The sequence below is a fragment of the Delphinapterus leucas genome, chromosome 14, assembly GCF_059928025.1.
Source record: "Delphinapterus leucas isolate spDelLeu-1000000601 "Yukka" chromosome 14, BTC_Dleu_Yukka2, whole genome shotgun sequence".
Classification (NCBI taxonomy): domain Eukaryota; kingdom Metazoa; phylum Chordata; class Mammalia; order Artiodactyla; family Monodontidae; genus Delphinapterus; species Delphinapterus leucas.
The window spans coordinates 6210237-6232375 of NC_143142.1; the positions used below are offsets into that span (position 1 = coordinate 6210237).

The window sequence follows — 22139 nt, forward strand, 5'->3', positions numbered from 1 at the left end:
AGATTGACGTTCCAGACTAGTTAGGTAGGTGCTAGCTTAGTGACACCAATTTTCACATCGCCAGCTTTGACATTTAAACCTGCAGAAAGGTTGGGTAGGGAAGTGAATGTGTCCTAATTGTCTTCAAGTATTCAGGGTCTGTCATGCAGCAGAGGGATTTTCTATTTCCCCGAGTTCCAAAGAAGACAAGTAGTACTTATAGGAAGACAGACTTCACTTTGACATAAAAGCACAAGTTGCTTACGATTAGAACCTCCAGTGACAAAAGGGGCTGCTCTTTCCCTGCGGAGTTTCCGGATAAGCTGGTCCCCCGCTGGGCAGGAATGGCTACTAGGAGGTGTCACACCGGCCTGGGAGAGGCCTCGTGAGGGGGGGCACTGAGGGACTCCAGTGGCAACTGGATTGGAGAGCATTGTGGTTCTTTTTTATTTCTTACTCTGGCTTCTGCAGTTGTGGGCATGACAATATCCCAGACACCTACTTCAACCCTAGGAAGACTTTTACTGGGGTAGAGGCCACCCTGATATCAGAGGTGATTCTAATCCTACTTTGCATTTGTGTGGGGCTTTACAGGTAATAAAGCACCCTCACATTCAGTGTTTTATTTTAAAAGGCTCTTCTTAATTACGCTGATTTGTATTTCTTCTTTTGGCTTTTATTTTCTGTAATAAACATTTAATCAAGAAGAAAATTACCCTTTTCTATGAAGGCAAGCAGAGGAGTCTTTTTTTTTAAGCTCTTTTTAAAAATGCAATGATGTCAGTCATTCTTTTGAGAGTCAGCATGTGCAGGTGAATAGATTCTTTTCTTAGCTGAAATTATTTTTTGAAAGATACTGATTAAGGGCTGATTCTTGTGCTTGCTGTGCATTTTAGCTTCTGTTTATTTCATTGCTCAAACATGACTCAAATTTCACAGCAAAAAGTCCATTCATATCCACTAACAGTAAGTTGCACTGGACTTTTTTCAGTTTGTCTACCTCGTTTTTAAATACATGTTGGCAGGTGAAACACAGCTGAGGAGAAGCAGCATTTCAGTGGACCGAACAGATTAGGTGGATTGGAGTTTTGTGTTTGAAGAAGAAAAAGACGTGTCCCATTTGTACTAAGTGAAATCTGGGAATGATAATTTATCAACAATAAGAATGATGCTCTATCTGTTATAACAAAGATTAGGCTATTGACTGTCAATCACAATACATGTATTAAGTGGATCAGTGGGGATAGGACTCTGTCTGTGGCCCAGGAGCAGAGCAGAGCTTCCTGTAAACAGCAGAGAACCCAATAAATGCTGTCTGCACAACGATTTAAGTGGAACATGATGGTAAGGAGGCCAGTTGAGTTAAACCAGATTCTGACCTCTCCAATTTAGGAAGAAGTTAGAGGGGGGAAAAACAGTTCTGAATTAATATATACGTGTAATTAATTTTTAAAAACCTTTAAAAAAATAGTTCCTCTCTTTTGTTCTCTAGCTGATGAGTTTGTCCCATGCTTTTGTGGCTCTTATCCACCAGCTGAATTTGGGTGTGATAATTTAAATAAGACAAAGATTTTAAAATTTTGTTTGAACCAGAGGTGCATCGTTTATTTATACTTTATGCACGAAAGGAAAAGAGAAGAATACCAAGTTCTTCTGGTAAACCAAAAAATAAAATAAGGAAATCTTACAAGTATTCCTTCAGGGAAAAAAAAAATCACAGATGCTGCTCTAAATATTATGAGCAGAACAGCAAATTATCAAGTAAGGCAACCAGTTAGAAAGTGGCCTTTTTAGAAGTGAAAGGTTACATTTTACAGCTCTTCACCATGCTCTCTGAAGGCATCTCACAGATGTCTTAAAAGACTTCTTTGTTAATCAGAAAACAGGAGTTTATGTTTTTATGTGAGTTTCCACACTGGGGAGCAGACTGAAATGAATACCTTAGTGATTATCCCAGTTTACCACTTTATCAGAAATAACTGTTTGAAGCAAGAAGTCTCTACTCCTCTGGAGCTGTAAGGGAAGAAGTGTTCTCCTCTTTTCAAGATTCTTTCTCCTAGCCAGATTCTCAGGATTGAGCAGTGAAATTCCATCGGCTAGCACAAAAGAATAAGCCGAGATGCTTAAAGCTTACAATAAAGGAGAGGAAAAAGAAGAACACTTTTAATAAATGGAATTCTAGGCATGTGATACTCTGCTGCTACAATGTTTCTCTTTGTTGCCTCTTTGACAACACTTAATATGTTACATTTAGATAGTATAGGATCCATTATCCTTTGCTCTTGAGATTTCCTTCCCACCCTACTTCTAAATGCACCCTGGACCCCTGTTATTTACCATGTAGGTAAGAGGGTTTATGAGGCATTTTTAAAAATAATTTTATTAATTAATTAATTAATTATTTAGTCTGCACTGGGTCTTAGTTGCTGGCACGCGAGATCTTTAGTTGTGGCATGCAGACGTCTTAGTTGCGGCATGCAGGCTTCTTAGTTGCAACATACAGGATCTAGTTCCCCAAACAGGAATCGAACCTGGGCCTCCTGCATTGGGAGTGCAGAGTCTTACCCACTGGACCACCAGGGAAGTCCCTATGAGGCATTTCTTATGTGACATTGCTCACACATTGCTGCCACGTATCAATTATAATTCCCAGTATTATTACAGTACTGTTTTTCTTAAAGTTACACATTCCACCTAGAAATGAGTGGCACCATACTCTTAAAGGGCCATCTTTGGTGCAACGTCGGTGTGAAAACATTAGCTCCCCAAGGTACAGTTCCATCACTGTCGTGGCTTAATAATCCAGGGACCGCCATATTTTTCTAATGGTTTCTATCTAATTCTTTTAAAGATGATCAAGTGTAGGAGGTTAGGTTCCTGCCATACTCCAGACATTGAAGGAGGCTTTCTTTTTGCCCCTGTCTCTCCAACTGTCACAAGTGTCAACTCAGGTAAAGGGCACTGGTATTATTTTTCCCTCAGTGGCTGTGGCATTTGGGAGCAGATCCAGTTTTTAGAAATATGTCTTGCACATTGACAAGAAAGATGAAGAAAGGCTTTGTTGTTTTTTAATTTTCTGTTCCCATAGATAAGTACATAGCAGAGGTTATTAGGTAGGGCCTATTCTTTCCAAGGAGGGGTCAATCCTTGTCTTTGAGAGTGAGTCATCTTTATCTTTTGGTTAAGTCCTGGTGACCAGACAAGAAATCCTGGTGGAACAGAGCAGCAGCTTTCAGCCACTGAGATACTTGCTCACAGACATGCCCTACTGCACCGGGTCAGGGGAGGCGGGGACATAGTCTTTGATGACAGAGAGAAAGTCTGTGTCATCCTTCTCAGCCTCTGCATTGTGTGATGGGTTTCAAGTGAGGAATTAGTTCCCATCAAGAAAGTGCTGGAGTCAGTCTTTGACAGAAACAGTGTCCTCAATATAGTAAGGCTGTGGTATTAGGACCTGGTTCAGAGATGAGCAAAGCCCAACTTTATTGTTTGAGGGCAAAGGCAGGGTTTTGGGGGGAAGACAAAATAAAAATCTGAGTTGGAACAAATATGGCCAGAGGTGAGACCTTCTTGGAGACAGTTAGGAGGTGTTCTCGTGTCTCATCCACAGTGTAGGATGGAACTCAGAGCAGTTTAGGATGATCATTGACTGGAAAGGTGCATTGACTTCTCCCCCCAGCAGGCTGCGGGTGGAGTAGAGCGCCTTCCCACATAGGCTCGGGGGCCACCAGGACTGGACCTCCCTGGGCAGCTTATCTGCACAAGTCTGAAACTCAAGTGGGAAGCAGATTGTCCATCTCTGAGCCTTAGAGGAAAACCGAGTGAAGGTAGAAGTTGTTGAGCAGTTGAGGCCAGTGTCTCCCTACCAGGGACGCTGTGAGTCTTTGGTACGTTAGTGTTAGTCGCCCACAGAACTGTAAATCCCTGCGGGAAGGTTGACATGACAGCGCAGACTGCTGAACCCTAAAGTGAACCCCGTCACTTGGCTTCTTGCACCTGTGCATGCAATGCGTCGACACCCTTTATCAATGCTGCCCAGTGATAGAGCACAGCTGCATCCAGCACATTAACAGTCTGCCTTTAGAAGTCTCATAAGCCTGCTCAGCCTTTTAGATGAAGGTTCCAGTTTTTTGTTTGTTAAAGCTCTCGTGTTCACAATCTATAGGTAGGGCGTCTGGCTGCTTCCGTCCAGTTTTTGCATAATCCTGCCAGGTTATTTTTCACAATTTCGTCTTGACATTTAACCACCTCTTCTGATTCTGAATGATACAGCAAATGTGTAGGGCCTTACAGCTTTATTTACAATCTGACCTGTAAATTGTGGACTCCAATTTATAAGAAGACACATTTAATGTGCCAAATCCAGAAATAAAATATTTCAGGAGTCTTTTTGATGGTCATTTGTCAGCCTTGGTACATAGGTATCTTCTACATCTGGCGAGATTACTAAATGGTCACATGGAAATCATCGCCCTGTTTGAATAAGACAAATTTGAATATATTTACAAATGCCACCCCCCCTAAAGGGGATAGCTAAGCTGCTCTCTTTGTCTACATGCCCCCCTGATGTGAGCCTGACAAATAATGTAGCTCATACAATGCTGTTGAACTACACTGGGGAAATTGGAGCATACCACTCCTGTCGAATCATCCCTAGCATCCCCTTACATGTGCATGTACAAGGGCATGGGCACAGGAACAAGATGGGAAATTAAATCCTTTGGAGCTACTAAGGTGCTGTCTGGGGAATGCCAAAATGTCTGGTTACAAGGACTCCCTTCCAGCCTCCAAACGACCTTATACCATGGAGGACCTGATCTGGGACAAGTGCAGCATGGATAAGAGCTGCCAGAAGGGACCGGTCAGTCTGAAAAGGATGCCTGGTCAAAGATAGCCTGCACCATGTTATTCACCAAAGGGAGAATGTTTCTAAAATGGCCCCAACGTAGGGTAACACGAGGACCATTAGAAACGTGAATTCCTCCCCAAGTGAGGCGCCCTCGCTATTTTCACAGTTGACCACAGTCAGAACGAGGGTCAGAAAAAGAGTAAGAAGGAAAAGCAGCATTACATGTTGCACTGGGGGCAATATGTCTTGCCTTTGGACGTACCCTACAGAGGCAAGACGAATACAGATCCTTCTTTGTTGACAACAGTTTGCATCCCAGAGAATAATTTTCTTTTCTGTGAGCTACTAGTCTTTTCTCCTCAATTGTACCCAAGTTTTTACTGATTTACTTAAATATACCTCGATTCACACATACATAACATGGTTCCAAACAGTATATATCAATGACAGTATATTATTTAGAGATTTTAAATTGTGGTTTTAAAATGTTATCAGACGTATCAGATGCCCATTATATATCGATTGATTTTACCTTGTTAATTTGGGCTTTAAGAATAAGTGTTCAAAAATACCTAGCACATGACTCACAGGGATTGTGAGGTGATAAGGTGTGTTTTTTCCTATTTGAATTTTAATCTCTTTACAAGTCTTTAGGTAAATATAAATTATTAACTAACTCTCAGTCCAAAGAGAATTAGGGATTTTAGAAAATAACATATAATTTACACTAACTAATGCAGTTGTTGATACTAAAAATTTTTCAGAGAAGTATGGCATCTTAAAACATTACTCAGCTAATGCAGGTCGTTTCATCGGCTAACACAGTGTAATATTGTCTGAGATTTGTAAAAAGCAAATGATGAAGGTACCAGTTTCTTACGATGTAACTCGTTCTAGTTGTATGCTCATGTTTAGGGTTACCCACTCTTAAACAATGGTCGGTAAGGAATTTAGGAAGTTCAGTTTAATGTCGCCTTTTGGCAGAAATCCCACTGCTTGGTATGAACTGATACGTGTAGGATCGTCTGTCCCTCCCCTGTCAGGTCTGTGGCGGCCGGGTTCGCATCTGTTTTATTCGTTGCCATCTCCCAGATGACCTCAGAGGCGCCTTGCTCAGAGGGGCTCAGAGAAAGGTGTTTTCTTCAGTGAAAGAGTGAACTGTGATCCTTTATATCCCCCAGCAGAGGGAAACAGAACCTTCATTTACATCCCCAAAGTCACTAAACAATATACGAAAGGATTTGCCCCAAGAGTATTTTAATAATTTAATTCTTCATGTGTCTTCCATGTTCTACTGGAATACCTTCTTTCTTGTTCTTAGTACAGAAGCTTTTTAAAGAAGATAAATAGCTTTTCAGTTTGCACCTGTATCTTATTTCCAAACTGGGATTTTATAACCTGAGTAATTGTTTTTACTCTGGAAGTGACCTTTTCCAAGCAGAAAACCATTTTTTAAATTGGCAGCTCAACACATTTCTTTAACTTCTCCAATATATTTCTGCAAATTACAAAGTTTAAATGATGGCCCTTTTTCATAAACAGGGTTTCCTGGGTGGCCATGGAGCCTGTACTTTCATTTCTCCCAGCCTGGAAATCTTTTCTTAAAGTGTCAGTACCTGTAAAATATTAAGAGTTTTGGTATGATTTCATAAATCTCTTAGGCGTCTTTAGAAGCCTCTTGAGATTTATGCAAGTATTCAGTGGTCCTCTTAAAAACAGGAATTCCTTTGCATTCAAGAAATGTTAAAGCCTTGACACATCATCATTTCCTAGAGATTCCCTGATGGTTTAGATCAGAGCACTCCTGCTGAAAGCGTATATTGGGTCAACTTCGATATATACATTTAATGTCTGCAGAAATATGCAGCTTTATAACCGTAAATCTGGAGTCCCTATTTGGGGGTTGCAGAATTCTCTTACATTCACCCTCTCCATTTCTCAGTTCACTTAAGCATTCACAGAGGAAAAGCAACATCTCATACCATCCGATAACAGGAGGAAAATGATTATATTCTTAGGCACGTTTTACCCGCAACCCCTTTCTTCTGAGCCAAAGAAAGGAGATTCACGTACCCTGACCCAGGACAGTGAGGCCGGTAAAGCAGTGCCTTTCTGCACACCTGCCTCACCAAGAGTTGAAGACGTGGAGAAGAAACCCTCTCCAGCAGGCAACCTGGTAGTCTCTCACTGATGGTTGCCTTTCCTCCAAGGTCAGGAGCCCTCTGTTATAGGAAGGAGACTGCACGTGGCTGGGACCTGTCCCTCCTGAGCACTCCGTCACCCACGGTTTACTAGCAATCCCGGAAACCCAAGGAGAGCAGAGTAAACCTCGTCAGAAGGCACAAAAGGCCTGCCTCAGATTAGGTTGACTCTGACGCAGTGCTGAGACACGGGGCAGGACCATTCTGCATTGTGAGGGCCCTCCTGTGTGTCGTAGGCTGTTTTGCAGCACCCTTGACATCTACCCACCAGGTGCCAGATGTGCCCCTTCCCCAGGTGTGACAACCCATAGTGTCTCCAGACCTCCAGTCTCCCCGGGGGTGCCACTGCCTAACTCGGTCAGACCCGCACATGGGGTTCACCAGCGGGATGCTCCCCCTCAAATTCTGACTGCCTACACTTGTCTCAAGTCATAAAATTACACACCGACTCCATGTATTCTCTGGACCAATATAACCAACTGTATCTTGCAGCAGCTGTAAAACAGTGACTGTGTAGATTCTCTGAGGAAAACGAGAATCTTCCGTGGAGGGTATTCCAAGCAGGTCAGTCAGATTGCGGAAGCAGGCCAGCTCCTCAGCAAGACCCGATGGGCGTTACCTTTGCCCCTCTTTGCTGGATTATATTTATCTCAGCAAGGAGCCCCTGTCCTTCTCTCTCTCTCCTCCCCATGCTGGTAGCTGTCCGGGTTGTCACACCAGTTGTTGATCTGAACGGGCAGACTCAAACTCCATCTGAATAAAGAATGTGTTAGTGTCTGCACTTAATTCAGCCTTCTGTATGAAGAGCAAAAGCCCCTCCTCTAACTAACCAGGAAGCCCTAAAATTTCTAGAGCAGGGAGGCTCAAGCAGGAGGGGATATGGGGATATATGTGTACGTATAGCTGATTCACTTTGTTATACAGCAGAAACTAACACAACACTGTAAAGCAGCTATACTCCGATAAAGATATAAGAAAAAAGGGAGGATTAAAGGTGTTTTAATAATAAAAGATTATTTTTTTAAAAATTAAAAAATTAAAAAATTCTGTATCTTCAAAACAGAGATATCTCTTTAAATTATATTATTACGATGATAAATTATCAAGTAAGGCAACCAATTAGAAAAGCAAACTTTTAGAAATTGAGTCACATTTTAAATGAGTCAGAAATAATCTCTGAAGTCGAAATGTCTTAAAATACTTGTTTGATAATAAAACAGAAGTATATATCTTTACACACATTTCCACACTGAATAGCAGAGTAAGCTTATGGTTCTTTACCAGAACTATAGCTTCTTAACCCAGAATAGTGTCTGCTTCTCTGCAGCTTTAGGAGCGAAGAAACATTCTCTCTTATTCTGAGATGTTTTCTTCACAAGCATCAAGAATAAGCACTGGAATTCTCCCGGTTAGCACTGAGCAAAAAAGAGTAGACTGGAGAAGCTTAAAACTTAAAATATGGGGGAAGGAGCAGAAAAGAGCGGAAGAGGAGTTTTAACAAGTAGAATATGGGGCAAAGGATGTTTTAACAAGTAGAATACGGGGCAAAGGATGTTCTGGCTCTGTAAGGCATGCATGCCTTTCATCTCCACCTGGGGAGAACAGTGGCGTTCATGGCTAAGGGCGTGGCCCTGGAGTCAGCCTGGTTTGGGATGAAGCCGCACCCAGCCACTTGCTAGCTGTGACTTAAAGGAAGTCCTTTAACCCTTTCAGCTTGTTTGCTAATGTGTGAGATAGGAGGAGGACGTCTAGTCGTCAGAGTGCTTCTACCATGCGTAGCTTGGTGCTCCCGGATATGTGAGCCTCAGTACAAGGCAGTTCTGTTGTTTACTATGTTTATGCTGATTTCCTGGAGCTTCAGGCTGTGTTGCTGCTGCACTTCCCTTCCCTTCCCTTCCCTTCCCTTCACCCTGCATCATCCCCACCAGACTCAATTCCCTCTGGTAGAGCTTTGGCTGTAATGGGTAAAAGCTCAACTTTTCCCATTTCCTCTCTCTTCCATCTCAACTATTCTGAGCGGCTTTTAATAAGCAACTCAAATCCAGTCCTCGCTTTTCTATCTGATTTTATTTTCCACCACTCCCCAGAATGTTCTTTCCATGTCAGACAGTGTAATGGTCTCACTGTGACTTCCAAAACTTCATTCTCACTTACCTCCTCCTGTGTAAACCCTGCCCATCCTTAAGGACCAGCTCCAGTCCCAGCCTCTTCAGACCATCTTGGTCACTGCAGTCCTTAGCCACTCGACATTTCTCAGGCACCTCCACGTGCCCAGCAATGTGTAAGGTACCAGGAACACTAAAATGACTGGGGCATGGTCCGCACCTGCCGGGGATTCACAAAGCCTCATATGAGAGGCAGGCAGGTAATTGAGAAAGAGCTTCAGGTGCTGTGATGGGTTACCCTTCCCCTAGCTCCTTACTGAGCATCCTCAGGAGGATTTAATTATACTTTGTTTTCTTTGTACTTTGGTGGCTGAGTCTTATATCCCCAATAAGCTATAGGCATAGGACTGAGTCACAGCTAGCACTTTAGAACATATGCTGGCTTGACCTTTAACCTCGAGGTGCATATGTAAAAGGAAGCTTGGTTGTTCGGCCTGTTGCAATGCGCCTCGTAAACTCCAAGACATAAATTAAAAAACAAAATCAATGATGATGTTAAGCTCCTGGCCATCACCATAACCTCTTGGCGACTCGAGTGGTTTCTAGGCTTGTGGAATTCATGGAACGGTGCGTTTTTTAATTGGGAGGTTCTAAAATGAACATAAAGACTTGTCCTTTGAACTGAATAAAGTTAGCTTTATGGAAAAGTCTCTGCATTGTCCTCTTTTTTCTCTCTCTGTCACTGACCAGGAAAAGCATCTTCAGAGCTCGGCATGCGCATTTCCTGAATTTCTGAGTTTCTGCCACCACCGAAAATTGAGAAAGCGCAAAGCCAGCCCAGGTCATGCTGGCAGAGCCACCTCTTGGGTTTGGTGCTGTGCGCATGTCAGCGCCAGGAACCCACACAGTCGGCCCCTAACAGGAATAACTGTCCAGGTGTATAAGCTGCACCCAGTGAGATCCCGTGTGTCACAGGCTCTGCAGAATGTCCTGAACAGGCGCACACTTTCCCTCCCACTGAAATTAAACTGTATCTCATTTTTACATGGCTTGATAGTTTTCTGGCCTTTTTATTTGCAAGCTTCCCAAAGGCATGCATGAACTAGCTCTCCTTCCTCCTCTGCCTTATTCCCATGCCAGTCAGAGAAGTATTTCCAAGTCCTCTCATGTCACTAATACAAAATACACTACCTAATTGCAGGGGGTGTCAGACCAGAGACTGGGTGAGATTACCACTGATTCTCAACTAGAGAGAACGCTTTCTTAAAGGGCCACCTCAGATTACTAGAGGGAGGCCTTCCCTGGGTGCTGGTATTATAGCAGGGAACAGACAGAAAGCCCTTCTTCTCATGGAGCTTACATTCTAGTCCTGTAAGAAAGAGCAACAAATGACCTCATTTTAGGTAGTGATAAATGCTATAAAGACGCAAGATGGGATGGGATGATGATAATGACAGAATAAAGTCCAGTTGAAGTGTTCTTGCAGTGCAGAGAGCAGCCACGGCGGGCTCCACAGTGGTGTAGCTGCGAGCCAGGGAGCGCTTGGGGATGGCTCTCCGTGTCGGAGCACCGACAGCAGCCAGTACGTAGTTCTAGGCACAGCTGTAAACGCTTTAAATCTGCGCCGCCCAATGTGGCCGCCCCTAGCCACGTGGGACAACGTAAATTTGAATTAAGTCAATTCAAAGTAAATAAAAAGAAAATTTCCTTTTCTCATACACACCAGCTACATACCAGGGGCTCAGTGTGTCATGAGCTTCACTGGACAGCAGAGAAGAGAATATTTCTACCACTGCAGGAAGTTCTATTGGATAGCGCCTCCTTATTTTTTATTTTTATTTTTATTTTTTTGCCACGTGGGATGTGGGATCTTAGTTCCCTGACCAGGGATCAGACCTGTATCCCCTGCATTGTAAGCACGGAGTCTTAACCACTGGACCGCCGGGGAAGTCCCGGATAGCGCCTCTTTAGATCAACTCATTTAATCTTCACAACAACTCCAGTAAAGTAGGTACTATTTTCCCATTTGGCAGTTTTCCCATTTGGGCAGTTATACATAACTCGCCCAAAGGTGCATCGTTAATAAGTGGCAGGGCTAGGAATCAAACTGCAGCACCCTGGCTCCGGATCCAGAGCCCGGGGGTTCATCCCTACCTGCTGCATCGCTCTGGCTCATCCTTGAGTACAGCTCATCTCTGCAGCTTACTTCCAGCTGGACTGCAGCCGATGGAGATAGTTACCCCTTGGTAAAGTCTTGTCACTGGATGCTTTAAGATTCAGCTAAGAGAAATTCTGAGCCAAGGGTTAGATCTTTCCTAATAAAAGTGTAGACCTACGTTAGCACAATTTCTCCCTCCTTAAAAAGAAATGGGAAGAGGGAGCTACAAAGCACCAGGAGGATACCCAGTTTGTGTGTGATCTCCGTAAGGCTCTTCTGAGCTCTCTATGCCTCAGTACATAAGGTTGGGAAGATAGCAAGTGCCTGACTCAGAGCTGTTGGATTTGATGAGAAGGCACGGAAAGCACTCAGCACAGTACCGAGCACATGGTACGCTAGGTAAGTGGCAACTCTTGTCACTGTCAGCATCGTCACTACTGCTGCATTCTGTAGCGGCCACACCGGGACGGAACGTTCCACAGGGTACAGAGAGCACCCAGAACTGACACCTTCTCCCAGAGCTGTCATGAGACCTTCTGGTTCCAAACTCCACACGTCTGGAGGCAGAGGAGGTGCCAGCCTTTGGAAACAGATTTGCATGTGGCTCATGTACCTCATGTACACTTAGGCAAAGGTCTTACTCCTCTGAGCCTTAGTTCCGTAAAAAATGGGTATCGTATACATATAGCTGATTCACTTTGTTATACAGCAGAAATTAACACACCATTGTAAAGCAATTATACTCCAATAAAGATGTTTTAAAAATATGGGTATCGTACCTCTCTTGTGTGATTGTTTCAAGAATTAGGTGGTTACCTATGAGCCTGGCACAGACACTTGGTAAATAATAGCCGTAATGTCGAATGTGAATGATTTTCAGCTTTCCACAATTAAAAAAAATGCCTTTGAGTATGGTCTAAGTGCCTTAGACCAACCCAGAGGCTGTGTCAGGGTAGAGTGGGGGAGATGGAACAGGTCTATCTATCACCAACACCATCTCCATCAGCAAGCTCACTTTAAACTGCGGTGGTCACACCCTAGAAAAGCAGGGTAAAGCCAGCGGAAAAGCATAGATGTTTCGCTGAGATGGAAGCTGCTTCACACCCTCCCACACAACCAGCAAGAAACCGTGTGATCTGAGGTGACCATCCTGCCCATTATGAAAAATGGGAGGAGAAACAAATTCCACTGGCTCCCAACTACCTGATAGACACCACCAGAACTGGATCAACCAGAAGAAGCTGAAACACCCAGCCTCAGGATTTTGGACTTCAAATGGAAAATCTGGGCACTCTAAACCAAAATTGCCAAGTTCCAAAAATACGGATACATCGTCTGCTTATTATTAAAAGTATCTAAATTAAAGTGGGCCCCAAAAGAGTTTCATGATTATAATTAATCCCATTGTGGGAGTATGAGGTCAAATACGAGAGGAAGACAAAACAAAGGCTGTCATACAAATGGAAAACGCGACAGAAGTGCAAAAGAAAAATAGTGTCAAGGACAGGAAGAGTGAGAAAATACTGAATTGCATCCCCTTCTTTGAAAATTCCAAATGAATATAAAATGCCGTGATGGTTTTCTTTCCCCAATTTCTTCTGCTGTCCTCCCACAGCTGACAGGTAATCTGTGAAAGACAATTGCCCTCCCTCTTATTTTACCTTTATTTGTTTTTAGTTATTTCTACTGGCTAATGTACTAATGGCTCGTTTATCTAATATGATCCAAATTTGGCTGCAAAGACAAACCCTAAATTACCTGCACAGCACCTGCATACCTTGCCTCATTCTCACTCTTGTCAGCTTCATCTGGATCTCAGTATTGCTTGTTTGTTTTAAATGCCAGACCCTGTTAATAGAGCAGTATTCTGTGGGGAGGTTTTCTCCTCCCCTGGAACTCAATGCGTGACTTACTAAAGAAGTGGAGTATAGGATTCTGGGAATTCTCCTGGCCCCTGACACAATAAAAGAATCATTGTGAGTAGAGAGAACTTTATGGGAGTCACCCTAAATGTCATCAGTAAACGTGCCTCATTTATTCTACACGGCACAGGAAGCTCACAGAAAGGAAACTTTTAAAGATGTGGATAATGTATTTCGGGACTGTCAGAGCAGTAGATGGGCAACCGAGAGGCCAAGCATCCTTAGGCGGACATGCTGCAGCCATCAAAAACGTTCTAGGAAGCGAAGATCCAGGTAAATGCCTTTTTAAAAGAATAGGTTTGTCTTCTTCTAAAAATATTTGTACTCCAGCTGTTATTCCATAGGGAAAAAAGTCCCATAAAAATATTTTATCCCTGATCACCAGAGGGTATGTAATTACTAAAACTGAATGCTTGGCCCTGGTTCCTTTAGTCGCTGAATTGACTACCGTTGGACTGTTTTAATGATTTCAAAGCTCTCTACTATCCTTCTTCTGTCAACTTGTCTGAAATAACTCGTGTGGGTCCCTTTTGTAGAAGGGCAAGTCGGGAGGTGTCTTGTTTTTGCTTGATTGCCTAGCCAAATTGTAATGCTGTCCAAGATGACATGGCTGGAACCGGGCAGAGTCCTTTCCAGAATAGCATGAGGATAAAGTCTCTTTTCTCTATCAGTGATCATCTTAGATGCTTAGTGAGAGTTTAGCTAAATATGTTGTATTAGCACTAATGAAACAACCGACTAGTTTACTTTAGTATAAGAAATAAAGGAAAAGTATGGCTAAATTAAAGTGTATAGAGCTTTGGTTAACAATACCTTTCTTTCCGGGGACTTCTCTGGCAGTGATTTAAGACTCCATGCTCCCAATGCAGGGGACACGGGTTCGATCCCTGGCCCTGGCTGGGGAACTAAGATCCAGCATGCTGCACGGTGCGGCCAATAATAATAATAATAATACCTTTCCTTCTTTTTGGGGCCTAATTAGTCAGGCGCACAAAATGGATAAAAGAAGCCCCTATCAGTTAAATCAACTGAAATGGTTCATCCGTTTGGCAAACCATAGAGAGAGAGATTTTTAAAGCAAGTGCACACATCTCAGCCTCGGAAATACAGTTTAGGGTAGTGATTGTCAAGCGCTAAGACTTGAGAAGTAGCTCCTATTTCGTCAGTGTAAGAGGATGGTTTGGCATTTGGGTCACCATACCTTTTCGTCATCAACCAGCAGACAATTAAAATCTGCAGTAATCACAGTCAGCTGTAGAAATGGAAACACTAATCAGATATGACCTGCTAATTTTCCTTTCCATTTAAAGGCAGATATCACTCGGTAGAGCTATTTGTGTGGGAAGTCTTGAGATTTTATATGTCCCTAAATTATTGGCTCAGGATCATCTTGGTAAAGGACAAGGTTGTCAGGAGCTCACAAATGGCATCTCTCTTTAGTTGCAAATGTTTCCTGCCCTCGCTTCTGAAATGAGGCGATTTGGGTGATCCCGGGCCGGGGGCGGGGGGCAGGGGGCAGGGCAGTCAGCTGGAGGCTGCCCAGGAAGGGCAGGAGGGGGATGCAGGGAGAGCAGGAAGGGCCAAGTGGCGCCACCACAGACCCGCCGGCCACCTGGCCACCCCCTGCCCTAGAAGCAACTTCCCTTGAAACAGGAAGTGCTGAGCCGACTGTGTGATGACGTGATGCCCGGGATGGCAGCCCCTCACAGCCAGGAGATGGGGTGCTGGTGCGCCTCCTGGGGTGGGGTCTGCCACAGGGCATGAGCATTCTGGCCATGAAGTCGCCCAGTTTTCTGGGAGGCCCTGGGCACTCCCAGAAGGTACTGTGTGATTTCAGGCCGTGGGAGTGCATGTGTTTCTCTACCTGGCCACGGCCCACTCGGAGGCACTTTTAGACAACCTGAAACACAGACTTGCTTTCTTCCTGAGACGTTTACACACAGAGGGACCGAGCCCCTACCAGTGTACAGACACGTGACATGGTTTTTAAATAGAAGTCAAATAGAAACTCTTAAAGTATGAGATAATCAGACTGCAGAGAAACACGGTTCATAAATCCATCACGTACGCCTCCAGTGACTGCAGCCTTCCCAGACAACCACATATCGCGTTTCCCTGTCTAATTGCTGATGCCTCTAATCACATCTATTACAACTTTAATGTTAGGCTGTACATTCTTTCAGAAGGAAATGGCTGTCAGTGTCTAAAGAATTGTGATGAGCCTTGTATTTTATGACGGATAATGTCAGAGAATTACAGGAATGTACAATGCATGGGGGTGGGGAGGTGCTCGAGGGCTCGTCATGATCATTTTCTGCATATCTCGGAGACACTAAACTGTTGCTTTTATAAAAATTGCCTTCCCGTTAATTCTTCGTGGTTCTGGTAAAGCATCCCAAGACTACCCTGGAACAACATCATTAAAACATGTGATACCACTTTGCTAGTGGGTAGTTAGTGGTTACGTTTTGTAAGAGAAACTGCTTTATAGTTTTTTCTGGCTATAAAGTAATATATTTTCATCATTAAAGAAGCTTTAGGTAGTACCAAAATAGAATTTTTTTAAAGTAAAAATCACCCACAATCCACCATCTAGAGATAAATGCTTTTAATGTTTCATTGTGTATACTTCTAGAATTTTCTCTACTTGTATCTACAAAAATATGATATATACAGCTTTTAATATACTCTTTTGACTTAACCTATTATAGATGTATTTCCTTGTCAATAAATATAGATCCACATTATCATTTTTAATGATATCATAGTTCAGATGTGCCACGCTAACTCCTCACTGGCAGACATTCAGATTACTCTGTGAGGTGGTTATCTTGCAAAAGATGCTTTTCTTCTTTTGGCTTCTACTGGCGTTCTCCTCTTTTAGCTTTTAGAGACCAACTATTAAAAGGTGATGTGCACTGCCCACCCAGACAGAGAACAGGACTGCAGAAAGCATCTCCATCCGAAGTTCCCACATTTGGACGAGTGCAAATTTAGTTCAGTTACCACTTTATCGCAGCAGACCAGACACATGCTAAGTGTTTTATCTAAGATAGCTCATTTCATCCCCCCAGTCACTGTGTCTTGTAGGTACTGTTATTGTTCCTCATGTTATGGGAGAAGAAGGTGAGGGCACAGAGAGGCTGCAGCTCGAACGTGGCTGAGTCCGAACCGGAGCCCAGGATCCTGACTCCTGTGCTAAGCTCTTGACCCGCCTATTGTATTAGTTTTAAAAATATCCCAATTGCTTAAGAATGAGTAATAAACAAGATTTTTTGTCACTTCAAAAAAATAATTGCATCTTTTGCTTTCAACGTTTTTTTACTTCCACTTTTTAATGGTGTTCATTCTTTTTACCGGAATGTTTTTGGAGTGACTGTTGAGTGCTTATGCTTCCTTGAAATGCTGTCCTTTTTCTTAGGGTCCTAACTCTTTGGGATTCTCAAATAACTTACCAGCTGAACTTCTTAAATACATGTGCAAGTAGAAATAACAGGGCCATGCAACTTAAAACAGTTTCTTTGTCCAGGATTGTTGTGAATTCAGAATAACATCAGGCTTCATTTTTCAGAGATGGTAAGTTTCCTTTCCTACAAGCAGGTATTTTAGATTGAGAGTTGATGGCCTAATTAGCCATCCACCTTTTTTTAGCTTCTTGTAGAGTACTATAGATTGATTCAACGTAGGAAGTAGGTTTTACTGTCCCTTAGGGTGTCTGATTCTGCCTGACTCTCTTTATTCGCTTCCCTGAATGGCTCCTCTCCAGTGAAAATGGAAAAGGCCAGCAGAAAATGCTTGTGTTTGCTTTTATGTTGCCCTCTTTGGAAGTAACTGGAATCCTTTGCTAGCTCATTTCCACACTTAGATGATGTTCAGGAAATACCCTAGTGTGGGAATAAGTAAACAGTATTTATATATTGATCAATATTTACATAAAATAATATAGGTAACAATTATTGAGCACTTACTACATGCCAGACACCATAAGTGATTGCATTTAGCACGTAACCCTTTAAGTTAGATATTACGATGGTTTAGGTGACAAGATAGGGTTCAGATTTAACCCCAAACACTCTAGCACCTCAAGACTTCGGCCATTCTGCTCTTTTTTTTAATCCCGTTGTGCTAAGCAAATCTTCTTTGGGCCACAGGTTCTTGATCTTGAAATAAAGAGGTGTTGGAATAGTTGATTTTGAAGGTCTCTGCCACCCTCAACATTTCCTGAGGCCACGAATCCACTTAGGACATCACCTCCCTGCTGGGAACCATCTCTTCTCCTCTTACATTTAATCACTACACTTGCCTTTGTCCTCTGGCCAACCTTCATTTACTCCGTGACAGTGCTTCAGCCAGAGGACACCAGAGCCACACAGACAGTTCCCACAAAACAGCCACAGAGGTCTTTGCGCGCAAGACGCTTGCTGGGTCCCAGGCCCTGCCGAGCACGCGCAGAGGCAGTGGGACGCCAGTCATTCTGACGGTTCACGGCATGAGAACCAGATGTGAATGGGTTATAACTTATTCATGACTAGGATCTAAAATAGCTTGTTATAACTAATTCACAGCACCACGTGAGTACTGGGTGTACTATTTTTTTTTTCAGATTCTAAAATTATTACCCTATTTCCACAAGCTTTGTGTTGAGAGAATAGATAAGTCTACTTTTGATTGCCCAGGAACAAAGAAGTGTCCCATTTTTAAATGGTGAGACCTTTTCCTATCAAAGATATTGCATTTCTTTTAGCCTAAGAAATGTGGTCCAGGGATACTTTAAAACATTGCTTCTGGCGTATGAAGAAATTACAGGATGAGGTCATGTCCGGATCAGTGCTGCTGCAGTGCTTTTTGATGAACGCCACGTAATTCTTGTTGAGACCTCCAGTCGGTACCATCGGGGAGCCGCATAAAAGTAACTGAAGCCCGTACGTCATTCAGGAGTTCAGACACGAAGGAAGAATGGGGGCTCGTTAGGCGGGGGGGAGGTGGGGGGCGGGAGGTGGTTTCCCAAGAGCCGTGCGGATTGCGGGAACCAGTGTGCAGAGGCCCCGTGCTGGGGCTGCGGCAGACGCCAGGGGTGAGAGGGCAGCAGTGTAGGTGGTATGGAGTGAGGCCGGGGCAGGGGTGGGCAGCTGAGCAGGCAGGGCCACTGGGAACGTGGGGCTTGACCCCAAGAGCATCAGAGGGACGAGGCAGCGGGAACTAAGATCCCGCATGCGCATGGCGTGGCCAAAAAAAAAAAAAAAGCAAGACTTGTTGGTGAGTCTTTCTGCCGTACTGGGTGGTCGGCAGGGCCTTCCTGGTCGCTGACTGTCCCACCCGGAGCATAGGGAGGGCGGGTCCCACCTCCTTGAGCGGTGCAGCTCCAGGCTCGCCCCGCGCTGCGCTGGGGGAACGCTGCAGCCCTTCCCGCCGAGAGGCTGCTGCAGTGGACTGCGCACATTCCCCCCCCCAGCTTCAGAGCGCTGGAGATCGTGTGCATGCTCTGTGGAGAGCATCTGGATTCCTGCCTGAAGGTGAAGTCCACCCCCGCCCTCCAGGTTCTCACCCACAGGATCTGAGGGCTAGGAGCAGCCTCAGGGCTCAGATGCAGCATCTCTTGATTTATGTTTTCACTTGTGGGTAGGACGTTCCTGTTTTTCCTTGGGTGTTTGTGAGAACAAACGACGTAAGTGATGGGGAAGCATTTTGTGCTCGCGCAAGCAGAGATGGTCCATAAATAAGATCACAATGTCATCATTTATACATTAATGCCCCCAAAGGGAGGAAAGGACATTACTTTGAATTGGGTTGAGAACTGGACGTGAGCTACTGACAGGCAATTTGTCCTCATGCGGATACAGAGCAGACCCAGTGAGGTCGGGGTCCTCACGTCTCTCTGAGAACCGTCATTAAAAGCATGTTGTCACCACGAGGTGATGTTAGTATCCCTGCCCGCTCCGGGAAGCCGTCTCGGCCAGGTGCCAACCTCTATAGAACTTGGCCCTTTTCAAGTGTTAACCTTCTGACCATATAGAGGGAACAGTAAATTCACAGAAATTTAATGTCTAGTGAATTTGCCACGGGAAAAAACATGGATGTGGCCTAACCTCCGAGTCACGATCAAGGTAACCTGCCCCACGGGTGGTCTTGCTTTGAGATGCCCACGCCCTTTGCTTCTGCCAGGGTTCCACGGGAGGAAGCGGGCAGAGTGGGGCTTGCCCTCTGGCTGCCGCCGTGGACGGAACCCCATCCTCCACAGTGAGGGCTGCATCTCCGGGGAGAGAAGAGGGCCCGTGTCCAGACCACGCTGCCTCTGACCGAGCAAATCACTGTAAAATTGCCGATGGCTCCTGATGACGCTGAGACACGAAATGGGATTGCCTCGAGACAAGAAGCTGCAGTACAGAGAGCCCACAACATGTAGTATATGCCCTTTTGACGGGGAAAGTGCAGTGTTTTGTCAGCCACGCTTTATGGGTGTCGCCCTGCACTACTGGCTGACACACGGCTGAGAGGGCCTGAGTGCCTTTTACTCAAGCAGGAAGCGTCATTCATCTGCGGCAGACGCCTGCACCTTACCTTCATCCATCACGCTGACCCTTTCAGGGAGGGGTCGTGAATGCTCCTTCACGTCTCTGGCTCCCATAGCCAGAGATTCTGAGTCAAGCCTCCCAGGACGAACTCCGTCCCTTCCTCCATATTATCTGCATCTCTCAGCTGTGTCTCCTTGGCCTGAACAGGATGCTTCTGTAGCTTCATTCACGTCAGCTTCTGGGAAGGACTGAGTCGTTGCAGTGATTCCATGTCATCAGTAACTAATGAGAAGGCATTAAACCATCACCTTGTTTTAAGCAGCAGCAACTCCCTGTCCTCAGCAAGTCAGTGATACTACGTACCCTTCTGAGCTGATGAGAAAATACTGTAGTAGTCTGGATCCCATCTGGAGGTGTGACTTGTTTCCTCGGACCTAAGTGGACCTGTCTCGTGCATGTATATCCAAGAACCAGAGGAGGCCCCACACAGATGGCATCTCCTCCTCCGGGCCTTTTAAGTCAGCATATAGAGTGTGGAAGAAGAGAGACCAGCCTCCAAATGGAATATCACGGGGCTGAAAAACCCTTGTCCTCTGGTTGTCAGGGCTCCAAACGGAGCCGTCAAAGCTCACTTGCCGGCTTTGCACATTATATAATCGCGCTCCTCTATTCACCTCATGTTCCTTCTTCCCCAGACTGCCTGCCCAGGCTAATGGGAAGCTTCAAGGGCACGCTTTTATTTCTGTAGTTATGACGGTGAATTAATGAATTACAGATTTAGTGCCATTCAAGTCGCCGACTCGCCAAGGCAGTTAGAATGTGAATACTTATTTAAATCATATTAAATTTGTTACAAATAAAATTTAATACCAAACTGTGATGGGACTGGGGTGCCTGCTGAGGCCACATTTCCCCTCCCCTCGCTGCCCCCCACGGTAGGTCACAGAACACATGTTTATTTCTGGTCTCGGCGACACCTCATTTTGTGCCATCAGTGCCGGACGAAACCGTTTTGCAGTTTTAGCACATCATGCTTTCTCTGTGCAAGGCATGCCTGTAAGTTAAGCCAGAAGCTCGTGGAAGCAAAGGCTTTTCAGCCCTGAGGGCCTCAAGCTCCCCTGGTGCCGCACCCACGCTGGACAACCCGGCGCTGGGGCCCACTGGGTTAGCAGGTGCTGGCGGTGGGCCTCCTGGGCGCCAGGCACCATGCAAGGGCCCGGGGTACAGCGGGGACCGAGCCTGCAGTCTGCACGTGGAGGCGCAAGACCGTTAACTAGTTGTGGGCAGGCCGTGAAGGCTTAGAGTGCGTGACCTCGCCCGGCCCGGGGGCCTGGGCTTCCGGGAGGAAGTGAACTTGGGCCGAGAAGTAAAGGACACGCAGACGTCGGCTCACGGGAACGGTGGGCCCAAGGGAGGACCCGAGAGGAGCACTCCGGGCAGAGGAGCCCAAGACAAGGCCCCGGGGTGCGGAGGCGAGGCCCAGCCAAGGCCCTGGAGGCTCACCGAGCAGCTGAGCACAGAGGGCACAGGGCCAGGCCCGGGCCCATGTGGACCAGCCTCACTCAGAGCCATGGGAGCCCTCGAAGATTCTGTGAAAATCACCCTGCTACGATGTGGGGACGGAATCGAGGCGGCGAGAGAGGACAGAGGGAGGATTCCGCAGCGATTCAGGTGAGGGTGGTGTGGCTTAGGTGTAGAGATGGAGAAAAGCAAGTGGACTTGAGAACTGTTTTCCAAGTAGGGTCACCAAGACGCAGCGGTGGACGCTCCAGGCCGCTGGGCAGCGAGGGGGCAACTGTACACCCGGCTCGTTCTTCACCCTTCCAGACCCACTAAGTTCTGGATCAAATGTAAATTGTTCTTTCTCGTCAATGGCAAACCCCTAAAACACAGGCTCTGCTTTCTCCATTAGCCACCAGGAGCGCAGATTTGGGTCCATCCTTTTAAAGAGGAGAACAAGGCATCTCCTCCGGCGTTGCCACTTGCGAAGCCCATCGTAGCGCCTAGGAGTTGATGTTCCCGGTGAGACAACGGAATTGATGCCAGAGTGACCGACTCAGGTCTGCTGAGCAGAAGGAAACATGGGCGTCTCTACCGGAAGCTCCAGAAGCGGTCCTGCATCTGCCTCCGTTCGATGTCGAGGCTGTCCAGCTTTCGGACACTCTGCAGCCCTTCACGGATCACGCCCCGGACTTGCCTTGTTCCGGGCTGGCTCCTTTGTTAGGTCAGCGTCCTCCTCCCAAGGCCACACGCTGACCACACAGGGTCAGGATCTCAGGCACCGTGGGGCTCCAGTTAGAATTAGTGTCTGGCCCGGCAGCCCCATACAAGGAACTTGTGGCTACAGCAGGGAGACAATTCGGGGGCGGAAACCTTCCTCGCTCCTGTGGAAAGGCTGCTCTCAGCTCCCCTG

General features: G+C 45.4%; 1 protein-coding gene across 5 annotated transcripts in view; it reads left to right on the forward strand.

The window, feature by feature from the left end:
• CCDC92 (coiled-coil domain containing 92) overlaps positions 1-22139 on the forward strand; it is a 30515-nt gene that overhangs the window by 2786 nt on the left and 5590 nt on the right. The window contains exon 1 of one of the 5 annotated variants that reach the window (XM_089894397.1): positions 10357-13487. The exons of the other annotated variants lie outside the window; for them this stretch is intronic. Within the exon in view, the coding sequence (XP_089750523.1) occupies positions 13373-13487 (115 nt within the window). The 5' untranslated portion in view covers positions 10357-13372. Of the gene's footprint in view, positions 1-10356; positions 13488-22139 lie in introns of those variants that run through there. 5 annotated transcript variants of the gene reach the window in all.